Raw genomic sequence first — 14,199 nt, 5'->3', positions numbered from 1 at the left:
TTGGAAATCCAGGACGGCTTCTTTATGCAGCTCAAGTGGAAGAGGAAGGAAGTGCAATCCCTCCAGCCCCCTCCCACGTTTCTGCTGGATTTCATGGGTGTGGCAGAGTTTAGACCTTTGCAGGTTTTTGCCCTGGTTTTATTCCCTATTAAGGGCTAGGGTTATGAATAGATGGCAGAAAAAAGATAAACACAGTTGGATTCTGCCATGAATGATATAGGATCATTTCACCCACAAGCACAAAACCTGTGTGAGATCTAAGTACTCAGGCTATAGAAATGCCAGTCAGTGTAGTGTGAGCCCACGCCCTGAATACACCATTTCCTTTAGTCTGACTTAATGGCATCCTAAATACTGACTTATGTGAATGATACACAGCAGTGGTCAGTAGGGGACATGACCATTTCACACAGAAGTAGACATGTATAAAATGTATGGGAAAATAGGATTATTTCTATAGCTTTCAATTTTCTGTCTTGAATATGAATTATGCAAAAACACATGCCGGCATATGGAAACCACACAGAGTACACACATGACTGTTGTACGTAAAGTATGTGGATACTGTACACATTTACATGTGAATTTCTACAACTCCCTAAACACACAATTTCGGCTTCATCACTTTGCACATATCCTAGTGAATACTTGGGGCTGTTAGTAAGGGGACCCAAGTGAAGGCAGCTGTCCCCTTTTGGGGAAGGGAATTTCTTTAGCCTCAATTCCCTTTCGAAAAATCGTGCTTGGTTTCCTTTGTCAGAGGGGGCATGTGTATACATGTATATGTATGCATAGGGTGGCAAAAAGTTGTAGACCAGCATATTTTTTTCTTCCCCCAAATTAAAGCTTTTTTAATGAATAGCATTGTCTTCCTTAGGGCTCCACCTTCCTAAATTTTATTTCTGTAGCTCACCAGGTGGGCAACCTCAGAACATTTCCTTGACAGTGTGCTTAACCCAGCCACCTGTATCTACTGCATTTATGCATTAGAATGGAGGAAGGCAAGGAGAGGAAATGTCCTGGTTTGAAAAATGAGCCAGCGGAAGCATCAATCTCCGGAATCATATAGCAGTTTAGGGAAGTGCCACATGTAAGAGTCTCATGCTCTTCCTCAAACGCCCTTACACAAACCACTCACAAAACCCCAGGTGCCTGATACTTTATCTATCTATCATCTATCTATCTCCCTATCTATCTATCATCTATCTGTCTATTTATTTTTGCCCTGCCTCTCCACTCACTGCTCTGAGATTCTGCTTCTGTCTCCCTTCCCCTTCCTCTTCCTTCTTCATCCTCACTACCCCGCCCCCTGCCCTCCACCCCCAGCCCCGCTTCCAGGGCGCTGGCTAAATGTGCAAAGCTGGCAGCCTGTTTCTTCTCCACTTCTCCCTCCACCCCCTTCGAATTCAGCGAGTGTATTACAAATTGCCCCCTATGCAATACCTGCACAGGAATAATGCCCAAATCCTATCTCTTGCACCCCACCCCGAAGGCAATCAACGTGCAAAGGTCTTTTTTGACCAAGACCGCCTCGCCTCGCAGGGAGACGCACACACACGTACAAGCACACACTCACCCAAATCTCACACCCATTTTTCTCCTTAACCTTCGCCAATATCACTCAAACGTGTTCCGGTCAATGTTTGAAAGCTCCCTTTGCAGAATGCCGCGGCAGTGTCGGTTGCTGCGGAATACCGTACTAGTCATTCTTCCCCACCCTCACCCCAATCAAGTTTCTAAAACGTCTTTCAAGAAATAAGTGAGCAATTTGAAATGGAAGAAAAACCTGAGCAGTGGGGGAGAGGGGGAGGGGACTCTGATTCTTGCTTATCTTGTTTGTGTCCTGCTTCCTGATGAAAACGAGTCACCATGCTTATTATCCGGAATGTTAGTCCGTCTTTGGTCACTACAATTCCAGGTAGGATGCAAAGGAAGGGCAGAAGAGACCTGATTTCCAACAGGTAATACTCGGCTCGTCTTTCCCATCCCATCGGCGCTCGAATCTCCTAGGGGCGTGGTCCACCCTCTCCTCGGACCAGCTGGTGCACAATCGGCTGCTGGTCTTGGGAAGGGGATTTTCCCCTTCTACTCGGCCAGTTTCTCCCCCCCAGCCCCAGTTATCTCTAGATTCTCTTAAAAAAAAAAAACAACTCCCAAATTACAGTTTCATTCATTCATTGAAAAATAAATTAATTAATTAAACCTTCACATGTGTTTCCATTAATACCTGCACCCATGTGAAGCTCATGCATGTAGGAAATAAGGCTTCTTCCGCAGCACATGTGAAAAAATTGTACGATAGAACAAGCAATACTCATAACTGAATATTATTCTTTCAACCCTGCTTTTTGCAAATAATATAAAGGATTGCCTCCCCATCTTGTAGGTAGAGCTCACATCTTCTCCTCCACACCCATTTCCATATCCACATCCGCAAAACCAGAGACCTAAAACGCTGAACATTTACTAATAGCCAAAAAAATCGTTTTTTTTTTTCTAGCCAAACAGGGGTATTTTTTCTAACCTCATCCTAATTAGTAGCAGCATTCCAAAAGCAGACTGTGAAAGAATAGAATAAAAGCTGGGATGCAAGCATCAGTTACCATATGCTAAGGAAACGCAAGCACCATGGCCAGAGCAGAAGCGGTTCAAATATTTTTTCTACCTTTACAGGGAAATATTGCACTCTGGTAAATTCACAACAGCAAGAAGTAAAAATCTTTAGGTCTACCTGTTTGGTTCTTCTCATACAGCACAGCATGGTCGTATCGTCCCTCGCCTTCTTCCTGCCTTCTCTCCTTTCCTCCTCTCTTTCTTATTCCCCCCCTCTCCACCTCTTTTCTGCTCGCTTGCTCACTCGCTCTCTCGCGCTAGCGCACTCTCTCTCCCTCCCTCTCCCTCCCTCTCCCTCTCTCTCTCTCTCTCTCTCTCTCTCCCTCTCTCTCCCTCTCTCTCTCTCTCTCACACACACACACACACACACACACACACGCACACCAGGGCAGTTAGCAGCAACTGTAAGGTCCACAGCTATCGCTCACCGCACATGCTCTCTCTCTCTCCTCTTCCCTCTCTTCTTTTCTCTTCTCTCCACCCACTCGCTGCCTATCCCTCTTTTTCCTCCCCGTCTCTCGATCTCTTTCTCAGAATTGTTCACTAGCTTTCAATGACTAATCACTTCCCCCGGCCCCACCCCCATTCTAGACAGTCACCCCCTTCCAGTCCCCTGCCAGCCTCATGAATATTTAAACATCTCCAATCTGGACCCAATTACCCACCGACTTTCCCACTGCACTGAGAGGGTGATGGGGTAGCTGCAGAGAAGGATATTCCAGATCGTTCAGGGGAGTATATGGAATATGTTTTAGAGAAGAGGGGCTTGAGGAATGCTTCTATGTCTTTACTAACTCTTTTCTCTTCCCAATATCATAAAAGCCAAGAACGGCTATTCTGAATGAGTAGTCAGACCTATATAGTATGTTATATTTGCTATTTAGATTTTATGCACAGTTAATAATTGTGAGGGTTAAGCTCTCTCAAAAAATGAAATAACATGTGAATATCATATCCTGTACGTACACTGTACTCAGTACTCATATAACTTAAAATAAATACATATGTATAAAACTTAGATATGCACAAGCATGTCTCATATATGCTCCAAAGTACTTGAAAAATCCGCACGAATATACTGCATTTTAAACATTCTAAGCACCTGGGTGCAGAAATAATAACTAATGTTTAGGAATTAGCGTCCATATCTAAAATCACATGGTAGTTGTTTTCTTAATGCACATATACCTGTTTGAAAATTGGAGTTTCTTCTAATTTTACTGAAAAAGCTGAGCACATTTGAACAATAAATCTGTGTAATATGAATGATGCCAGTTGACTGAGATAAAAATGTACAGTGTGAGAGCTCCGAGTTTCAGTTTTACTTGGGGACTTACTGGGAACTACAGCCTGGAGACATCCTCCCAGATAGCTCCGAGGAACTGCTTCAAAGAGGTAAGGGGGAGGTCTGCACATATGTGATTTTGGAGAAGAGGGTGAGTGCAACCAGCACTTACCCCCTTGGTAGAAGATTACTGCTAGTCACAAGCAGCAAATATCTTGGTTAATGGTTTTAGTGCTTTTCTAGGTATGGGAAGATGCAAGAATCCAAGTTCTTTAAAAATTTCTCCTGAAAATATCTATCTGAAGGCCTGTCCTGCCAGTTTGCCCAGAGCACAGAGTGCCTTATTCCTGTTTTCCACCATGAACTCCTTTCAGGGTGTATTAAGGTTCAGCGACCACAGTGGCTAAGGATGTAATCCCCACAGAGCTGGATGGCTAGTGACATTTCTTTAGTTGGCATGCCCAACATGATATCTTACAGTTTGGGCAAGAAGAATAAAGTAAATTCACCTGTTATGAGAAGAAAAAATATATCATGAAACCTATTTCTTCAATTCTTTCTATGGTTCTTCATAATTTGGGTACAGGAAAATGTGACTTTAAAAAAAGTGTACATAACATCATTTTTAGATTTATAGTACTGTGTGATCTTGGGAATGTTACTGAATCTCTCTGCCCTAGTTTTCTAATCTGTAAAATAGGGAAGATAATATCAACCTTGCCAACATGTTGTGAGGACCAAACAATATAATGTATGCAAAGCACAATTAAATCATTCTCAGTACATAGTAGCTTTACCTCAGATACGGTACTCATCTGAAATTTTGGTGGTATTTTCAAGTAAATATCTCAAAGAACTTTTCAAACCCTTTCTTGTTGTTCACTAGTGATGACAAGCATCCCCAATCAAATAGCACATATTCTTTCTAGTCCGTCCCAGATATGAGCCTGTTTAATACCTGTCAACCAGACTGCTTATTATCATACTTATTATCAAGGTCACTGAGCTTAATAGGTGCTCTATACATTTCGACAAAATTCAAGGTACATCTACCTCAGAATGGACTATCTCAGACAGATACCCAGGGGGTAATGGGTTTTAAATTATCCCCCGAGGTCTTCCTAAGCATGAACTGCTTCAGATCCAGCCTTATTCTGTCTTTTACTCCTTTTGGCTTGCTTCTTAGTTTTCATATTTAATGATAAAAAGAAGAATTAAGTTCTGAGTTTAATTTTTTTTTTTTTTTTTTTTTTTTGTGGTACGCGGGCCTCTCACTGCTGTGGCCTCTCCCGTTGCGGAGCGCAGGCTCCGGACGCGCAGGCTCAGCGACCATGGCTCACAGGCCCAGCTGCTCCGCCGCATGTGGGATCCTCCCGGACCGGGGCGCAAACCCGTGTCCCCTGCATCGGCAGGCGGACTCTCAACCCCTGCGCCACCAGGGAAGTCCTAAGTTTAATATTTTTTTAATGTTATAATGAGCCCAATCTGAGCCAAGCTTTCAAAAACGGCCGTCTATGTACTTAAGCGATAGAAGAGGGCAAAGAATGGGTAAGAAATAGCTTCCTCAGAGCCATTCCTGCTGTGGATTAGGATCCTCCTACCTAGCCTGCTGGGGGCTGGAGAGGGATAAAGGGAGGAAGCAGAGGGGATGAGAACTGGAAGCAAGAGAGAAAAAAATTGCTTATTTGGGTATTTAAACAGATTCATAGATAAGGTCACTTCATCAACTCTGTGGCCTAACTTAAGGAACATAGCTGGCTATGGAAAGGGGCCAACTCCTTTCCCTTTCAATGCACTCCCCTCAGCCCCCATTTATATCTTCTTTATCCTTTTATTTGTTGGGAGGAAACTTGGAAACAATGTGGCCTAATTAAATCAGAGTCTAGAGCTCAAAACCAGGCATAGGCCTGGAACTTTGTGACTTAACATGTTAAACCACCCCTGTTAACATCCGTTTCCTCAGCAGTTTACATATACTATTTCACCTAATACTCAAAGTGAGACAGGTGCAATCATTATTTTCACTTTGATGGGAATAAGAAAGCTAAGTAAATTAAGTACTTAGACTGAGACACACAGCTAATAAGAGGTAAAGTCACAACTCCAAACCCTGTTAACTACTAAAATACGTTGACACTCAACAGGCTTCTACACCTCATTACTTCGGTCCTTAAGAGTTTAGACTCTGCAGTGGAAGTTTTCATATTGAAACAAAATCGGCATTCTGAAAGGTCCACCTATTAGGCCCAGCCCTTACCCTCAAGAGCCACGAAGAATACGCTGATACCTGCATCCAATAGCGAGCCCTTTGTATATATATTTCTGACCAAACATTAGCTACTTCAACCACCCTCAGGTGCCTCAGTGTTTAGAGTCCTCACAATTTTGGATACTTCCCTCTGGACGTACTGCATTCTGTCAATGAGCCTCTAAAAACTGCTTCTCAGAAGGGAGCTCAATATTCCAAATTTAATTTGAATAATATGGAATAAATTCTAATATATTATTTTTTCTCTGAGCACTGGAGGTTATAGGATGGCAAAAGCATGAAGAAGGAAAAAAGCACACACTGATATGATCTTGGCAAAAATATATATATATAAAATAAAAATAAATTAAATAACCAGTATTGCCCTGATCCCCACCAGCTAACTCTTCAATGGATTCACTAATCTGTATACCCTTATAACTAATCCCAGAAAATGCCTAAATTTAGACCCTTAAAGAATTTTAGATTAATGATTAATTCATGAGAACATCAGGTACCTTCCTGACTATAGGTTAGGTAATAACATCATTCTAGAAGAAGGTGAAGAGAGGTGAAGGCCAAGTCCCAGTTCCATTCTCAGAGCTCTTTGAATTTCATACTAAAGCGATGCTGCTTTTCATAACAAACCCAGAAGTTGCTAGGCTTTACAAATGGTTCTGTCACATAACCTGCCATTTTACGACTGGAACTTGGGAAAAGAGTGTCATCCAATCAGGTAGAGAATATGTTCATCTTTTCTCTCCCCCTTGCAGGAATTTATTTATTTTTTAACTCTTAGTCTTAGCCTTTCACCTGCTGTATTAGCATGGTATGGCTGCCATAACAAAATACCACAGACTAGGTGGCTTAAATAACAGAAATTTATTTGATCACAGTTCTGGAGGCTCGAAGACCAAGATCAAAGTGTTAGCAGCACTGGTTTCCCCTGAGGGCCATAAGGGAAGGGTCTGTTCCAGGCCTCCTGTCCTTGGCTTGCAGATGGCTGCCCTCTCGCTGCCTCTTCCCCTGGTGGTCCCTCTGTACACTTGCATCCCTGGTGTCTCTCTGTATCCAAATTTCCTCTTATTAAAGGACATCAGGCCAACTGGATTAGAGCTTACCCATATGAACTTATTTAACCTTACTTACCTCTTTAATGGCCCTGGCTCCAAATACAGTCACGTTCTGAGGTACTGGAGGTTAGAGCTTCAACATATGACTTGAGGAGACAATTCAGCCCATAACACCTGTGTTCTCTACCAGTACTTTCTGACTTCATTCACTTACCCAACATCTTCTACATTGCAAAAACATCTCAAGGACATACACACTTGTGAAAAGTAAAACAAGTGCCTTTTGAACAAAACAGAATTCAATGTCAAATGTGTGTTTTAAGAATTCAGAATAGGAAAGAAATCACTGTGGACTTGGGTACATCTTTTATTTCATAATTAGGAGTTGAACAAGTAGAGAAGACACAGTGAATTTCAGAAAAGGAAAAGTGATTATGTCAGAAAAGACAAAATGGACAAATAACCATCACATGATCACAGGACTGTCAATACGCAGAAGAAGGGGAGTTGTAAAGGAGAGTAGTAAGAGAGAACCTTGGAAGGATTGGCTACACCCAGACTAAGAAGGACCCAAGGACCAGGCGAAAGGAGTGTATTAGTGTCCTAGGGCTGCCATAACAAATTTCCACAAACTCAGGTGCTTAAAATACTAGAAATTTATTCTCTCACCTTTTTTAGGTCTGAGTTTAAAGTATTGGTTGGATTAGTCCCTTCTGGAGGCTCAGAGGGAGAATCCATTCCATACCTTTATCTCTAGTTTCTGGTGATGGTGGGCAATCCTTGCTACTCCTCAGTTTGAAGATACATCACTCCAATCTCTGCCTCCATCTTCACATGGTCTTCCCTTCTTCTTATAAGAACACCTGTCATCGACTCTAGGGTCTGCTCTAAATCCAGGAGGATCTCATCTTCCTTAAACTAATCACATCTTCAAAGACCCTTTTTCCATGCCAGGTCACATTCATATCCTGGGGGTTAGGACTTGGATACAGCTTTTTGAGGAACACAAGTCAACTAGCTGCAGGGGATTAGACATAAGGCTTGTGAGTAGGAACACTGTAAAGCATGCCTATGGTGATGTTGTATAGTATGGAATGGAGAGAGAGAAACAGTGGGGCTCAGTGAGAGGAGCATGGAACTGTTCTAATGCCCAGAGCAGGAAGAGATGGTGGAAGAGAAAGTGAACTGTCACTTGTTGAGTGCCTAGTATGTTTCAGGTATCACATATTTTATGCTTTACATATTCTGTTTCATTTCTCAATACCTCACAGAAGAATATCAAGAGGGAAGAGAAAAATGGAAGAACCAAAAGTGGCTTGGAGATTGAACTTGGGCAGCCTGGAGAATGAGAATACAAAGCTCAGATGTGAGAAGGTCCAGAAAGGGACCTGGTATTTTAAGGGAGGTGATGAGTCAGTTTTGAAAGTGTTCATTTTATGGAAGCATTAAAAAGTTCAAGTGCAACACAGGATCAGATTGTAAGAAAGAAGACTCAGAAGTTGTCTGAGCCTGCCAAAGTCTTCCAGGCAGACAGGCTACATCTGGTTCCAAGGAAAGGTGAGCGTCTATGATGTGATGTCACCATATTAATTAGGCTGATAGCATTTCAGTATGGCCTCATCGCCAGAATTCATCCTGTTTCCCGCAGTCAGACAAGAGTCCGAAGCCAAGACCTGGATCATTTTTAGGACCCTCTAAATCTTCGTCTGTCTTTCCAGACTTGCTGCCAATCCTCTCAGAGTTTCTCCTTCCAGCACACTCTGGAGGCCATCTGAATCTCTGAGTAGCCAGTATCCCAGAATGAGGATATCTTAGGAAGGGAAGCATGTGCCGGCGGCACAGGAAGAGAAGATGAAAGACATGTAGCCTATAAGCTAAGACTCAATAGCCACACAGCGACTAAGTTTGAGGTTGCCTGCATGAACAGATTGAACTCAGCAGCTTACTGAGTGTATTAAACAGCTGAGGTGAAAAATTCCATCAAATTATACAAACCTCTGCCACCGACACATCATAAGAGGCTGAAATTAGAGCACTTCATCTAATTTGATCATTAAAGGAGCCACAGAACTTTTCACACACCTCTATTCTATTCCCTTCAAACTATTCACTTCCCTCCTCCCTGGAATGTACATTTGTGCATGGCAAGCACCATTTCTTAATTTGTTTAAAAAAATTGTTCTGGTGTTTCTTCCAGGGGCATATATGGGTTTTATGGGACCTAAAGCTTATATGATTTGGGGAAGCCTTCTTTAAGAGAAAGAATACAAGTTAAATATGAAAGGGAACATTTATTTGAAATAAGAAATCATAAGTGATGTATTTCAAAGATTGATGTATACCACATCACAAAAGTCAGAAAAATAAATATATTTTTAAAGAATTGATACATCTCTATAATTCTTTTTTTTTGACTGCATGTTCTTTGTTCATCTCTTTGTATGACAATGACTTTGTATATAATATTCTAAAGGAGAATGGAAAGGATAATCTAGTTTAACACAGTTGATTGGATTTGTTTTTATTATTGATAGCTGGAGGATTAAAACATGAGATTTGGGACTTCCCTGGCGGTCCAGTGGTTAAGACTTCGCCTTCCAACGCAGGGGGTGCAGGTTCAATCCTTGGTCAGGGAGCTAAGATCCCACATGCCTCGCAGCCAAAAAGCCAAAAACATAAAGCAGAAGCAATACTGTAACAAATTCAATAAAGACTTTAAAAATGGTCCACATCAAAAAAAAAATCTTTAAAAAAAAAAAGTGAGATTTCACATACAGGTTTATTTTCAGTGTAGGGCACTAGCAGTAATACAAAAACACAGGAATTCTGTGAAATTCTATTTCAAATAATTGCTATGGAAAGAAAAAAATATGTACTATACATTTATAATTGAATTATGTGCCATTATCAAATTTATTCCTGACAGAAAAGAGCTTCAGTTTTGGTCAGACTTTGGTAAGAACTTAATCTCCCACTTAAAAATGAGCATAGCTGATGATTGGAAGATTGTCCCACAGACTAGCTTCTGACCTCATATATTTCCAACCTTGTTTCTCATCTTTACCACATGACTGAGGTGCCACATGATATAGGCCAGGTGCTGTTTATATTATAATTCAGCCTCTGGTTCTGCCCTTCAGGTTGCCATGTCTGGTGAGTTGGCACACGGTATTCCTTGGGGCCATGGATGGCTAGCATTAACTTAACTCTACACGAATAAATATAAAATATATAAATATATCCCATTAAACCCAATAGAAATGTAACACCAATGCAACCTCATCTTACCTGGTTCCCAAAATTGCCCACAGCCATTCAACACAACCTGATATGAGGGGAAGTGTTGCAGAGGGAGAATTTGAGTGGGAAGAGGTAGTAGTCTTAATGGATTGCTATTAAAATATCTTGCTATTTCAAATTATATAGAAACACACAAACATGTAGCACGTGGCCCATGCAAGTGAGGAAACCTGGAGGAATTAGCATCTTGGTAAATTTGCTTCTGGTTTCCAGTATTGAGTATAGTAGAGCCATTGAGTCTTGAATACATAATTGTTAAAGAAGAGTAGGAGGGTGGGAGAGAAGGAGAGAAGAAGGGAAAAAGGGAGGGAGGAAGGTTGTTAGAACTAAACATTGATTTTCAGGATCCCCAATGGCTTTAATCTGCAGTTATTATTTTCTACACAGACGTGGTTATGTTTCTCATCGTTTCCACTCATATTGTGATTTTGTCCCATTCTAATTTCCTTCTGGAATGTACAGGGTTGGAGAAATGACAAAATGCAGCTTCCTGGTGGTCTCCAAACATGAAGCTCCCCATTTGGGTTCCATTAAATGTAAACTGCTATCATGTGGGGAATTAGGCAAGTGTCCTTCTCCAAAGACAATATCCCTAATCTAATCATGTTTTATGTTCTCCCATGTCCTATGATACCTCTTTTACTATGATACTTTACTACCTCCTTCTAAAATGCACTGTTTTCTATAGACCAGGGCAGTGTTGGGAGGTTTTGTATACTATACATTTTTAGTTGGATAGTAAAAGAAATTTCAGATATATAGCTTCATATTACTTTATTTACTCATCTTGGCTTGAAACCTCGACAGGTTTTAATTAAACATTATTGATTTCAATTCTCAAAGAGGGCATAATTCAACCCTTTGTGTTATTTTTCCCCCTTTTCCTTTTCTTCAGTCCACCATCATTCTATCAAACCTAGAACTGAGTGTTTTTGCTTAACAAACTTGGTCATTCTTTGTCTAAAATCCAAGTCTACTTTTCTTTACATTAAACTTATTCACAGTGAAGCCATCCAAAACACACCTACAGTGTCTAATGCACTCTGTCCACAGAATTTTCTTGAACATTCTCTGTCCTTAAGGTTCTGGAATATGTATTCCCAATAATTCTCATCTGATCTTCCTTTAAATCCCTCCTAGTACCTGCAAGATCCTCCCAAACTCTTCTGCTGATTCTTTAGTTTTCTACTTCCAAGTTCTTTATTTCTTCCTTCATTTCAAAATCCCAAACTTCTCTAAAATTCAACAAAAAAATTCCATCATTTAGGCTTCTCAAGATTCTTTGTTGATTAAAATCTCTCTGAATTTCCCAGACAAGATTAGCATGTAATAATTCTCCCAGCTTATCCACAAGTGCACTATACCCTAGATCACACCATGGTCTAGATCACACCATGGTCTCTCTAATCCACGTATAAATGTTGAACACTAGAAGGTAATATTATATTATTTCATATTTTTTAATCCAATTCTTTAGATTATACAGCATTGAAAGATTGGAATTATAGAAATTGGAGCTCAAAAATGTTATCTTGTCTATCTCCCTGATACTAACTAATCAAAGTTTTATTTGCTTTTTTTTTTAATTGAAGAAATCTCTGTAAGGTTTTGTCATCCTCATTCCTAACATCTGATGCATTAGGAGTCTCTTTCCCTCACATGAGCAGATTGTCATCTTCTGAACCTTCGTCAGAGTAGATGTGTTTAATGGTCTGATGGACAACGAGGATATATGCTCCCTCTTAATAAGTCTTCAAATAATCAGCTTCACAGAAGTCGGGCCCTGCACACCTTCAGTCATTTTCATTGCCTGCCCCTGAACTTCAAAGATCCCATGAGGTTGGATGACACCTGTAATGTCATCTCGCCCAAGCTCTCCATTTGCTGTTTCCAAATGTTAAAACATCCTGTGCTTGAAGGAAAGCATGTTACTTCCAAAGCTTTTCATTTTTAACTTTTGACAACTGTTGGGATGGTCTTTCCCATAGAAACTGATATTTGTCTCCCTCTAAGGGCCCCCTGATAGTCCTGTTTGCATTCCCTGGGGACACCACAAATATCTCTTTCACATATTATTCCAGCAAATGTTGAAAAACCATTCATCCATCCTCCCTGATTCTTCTGCACACTTTGGTTATGCTCTTACCTCCTCAACTCACTACAATTTATTTATATTCCTTAAAATGTAGCATCCCTAACTGGTAATTACGCTTGAGGTGAGAAAGGAATAAATCACTGCTGTAATTTTAGACGTTAAGTACCAATTAATACATCACAGGACCATAAGAGCTGTGTGTGTGTGTGTGTGTGTGTGTGTGTGTGTGTGTGTATGCGTGTGTGTCACACCACCATATCGAGAAACTGTGAACCTATTCACTAGTGTGCTGGTATATGTTTAACAACTGGCTCTCCAGGGGCTAGGGTGGGGGAGACGTGATTTGTAGTATTTGCCAACTTTCAAACTGCAAATGTGGCATCACTGAATGCAGAGCCGGGGAGAGCTGCACAGCAAAATAACATGGTATAGTACTTTCACCAGATAGATACAATAGACATAAATAATCTCAAGAGCATAGATAATAGTAAAATCTTTAAAATTAGGAAGGGATTTGTTTTGAATATTTATTATTTGTTTTTAATATAATTTATTTAATTTTTAGCTTGAAATTAGTTGAATTTTTAATAGTGCTGTGTTTAACTACTGGCTTACAAAATTCCTGAAAATTTAAGTTAGTTTGCAAAAGCTCATCCAGCCATATCCAGCACATCACTTACTTACTCCAATTTGAAACCTTTGTTTATGTGTGACCCTGGTAAACCAAGTACCTTTCACGCCTTCCTGAAGTTGTCTAGTTCTGCTGTTAACTTTTGTTTTATTTTTTCATCTGGATAAATTATTGTATATGTATTCTTGTTTATTTTCATCTTGTTAAAGTCAACCAATCATCTCACCCTGTCAATAATTCTTTAGATCCTAATTCTGTCATCCCACATTTCTGTCATCTTTATCCTTTCTGGCTTCATGTCATCTACACATTTGACGAGCAAGCCTTATGTATCTCTAGCTGAGGCACTGAATTAAAAAAAACACCCAACAGGACACGGCCAAGGACAGAATCCTTGGCCATGCAAATACAATTCTCCCTCCACAAAAGCATTAAACCATTCATCAGCATTGCTTCAATGAGGTATTTGTCTACTGAATTGCCTTTGCATCCAGTCCAAATTTCTCTACCATGTCTCTAAGACTCTCAAGAGATTACTTATGAAGCACATGACTAAAGACCAGAAACCCTCACCTTCTTTCTTCCCACGTCAGAGAAAAAGACTATACTCCTCCTATGCAAAGCTGATCACTTTCTCCAGGATTCCTTAATTATGCTTACTTTCTTTTGTCTTTTCAATCTCTCTTCTTCTACCTCCACCCCACTAGCATATAAACATAGCACAGAAGCAGTGCTGGAGAATCTTTGTTTCTTCACTCTGCCCTTTTCCCATTTGGAAGATTGTATATTTCATTTTTTTCCACTTATTGGGGCTTATTATTCCATCTCTCCCCTTTATTCTCAGCATGAACAATACCATGTCTTTGCTCTCACTTTGAAAGTAGATGCATTCAGGCAGGGACTCCACCCATCGGCTGTTTTGCCACCTTCAGACTTACGTGCACCCAAACCTGG

At 40.5% G+C, this 14,199-nt stretch overlaps 1 protein-coding gene across 1 annotated transcript in view; it reads right to left on the bottom strand.

Annotated features, from left to right (window-relative positions):
• Window positions 1–2,907, bottom strand: part of GAP43 (growth associated protein 43) — a 90,378-nt gene extending 87,471 nt beyond the window's left edge. The window contains exon 1 of the mRNA XM_029214848.1: window positions 2,732–2,907. Coding sequence (XP_029070681.1) covers window positions 2,732–2,761 — 30 coding nt within the window. The 5' untranslated portion in view covers window positions 2,762–2,907. The remainder of the gene's footprint in view (window positions 1–2,731) is intronic.
• Window positions 2,908–14,199: the final 11,292 nt, after the last annotated feature.

The sequence above is a fragment of the Monodon monoceros genome, unplaced genomic scaffold, assembly GCF_005190385.1.
Source record: "Monodon monoceros isolate NGI ecotype Baffin Bay Population unplaced genomic scaffold, NGI_Narwhal_1 Super_Scaffold_11, whole genome shotgun sequence".
Classification (NCBI taxonomy): Eukaryota; Metazoa; Chordata; class Mammalia; order Artiodactyla; family Monodontidae; genus Monodon; species Monodon monoceros.
Note: the sequence above shows the minus strand (reverse complement) of the source record. Positions and strands in the feature narration are given on the sequence as shown.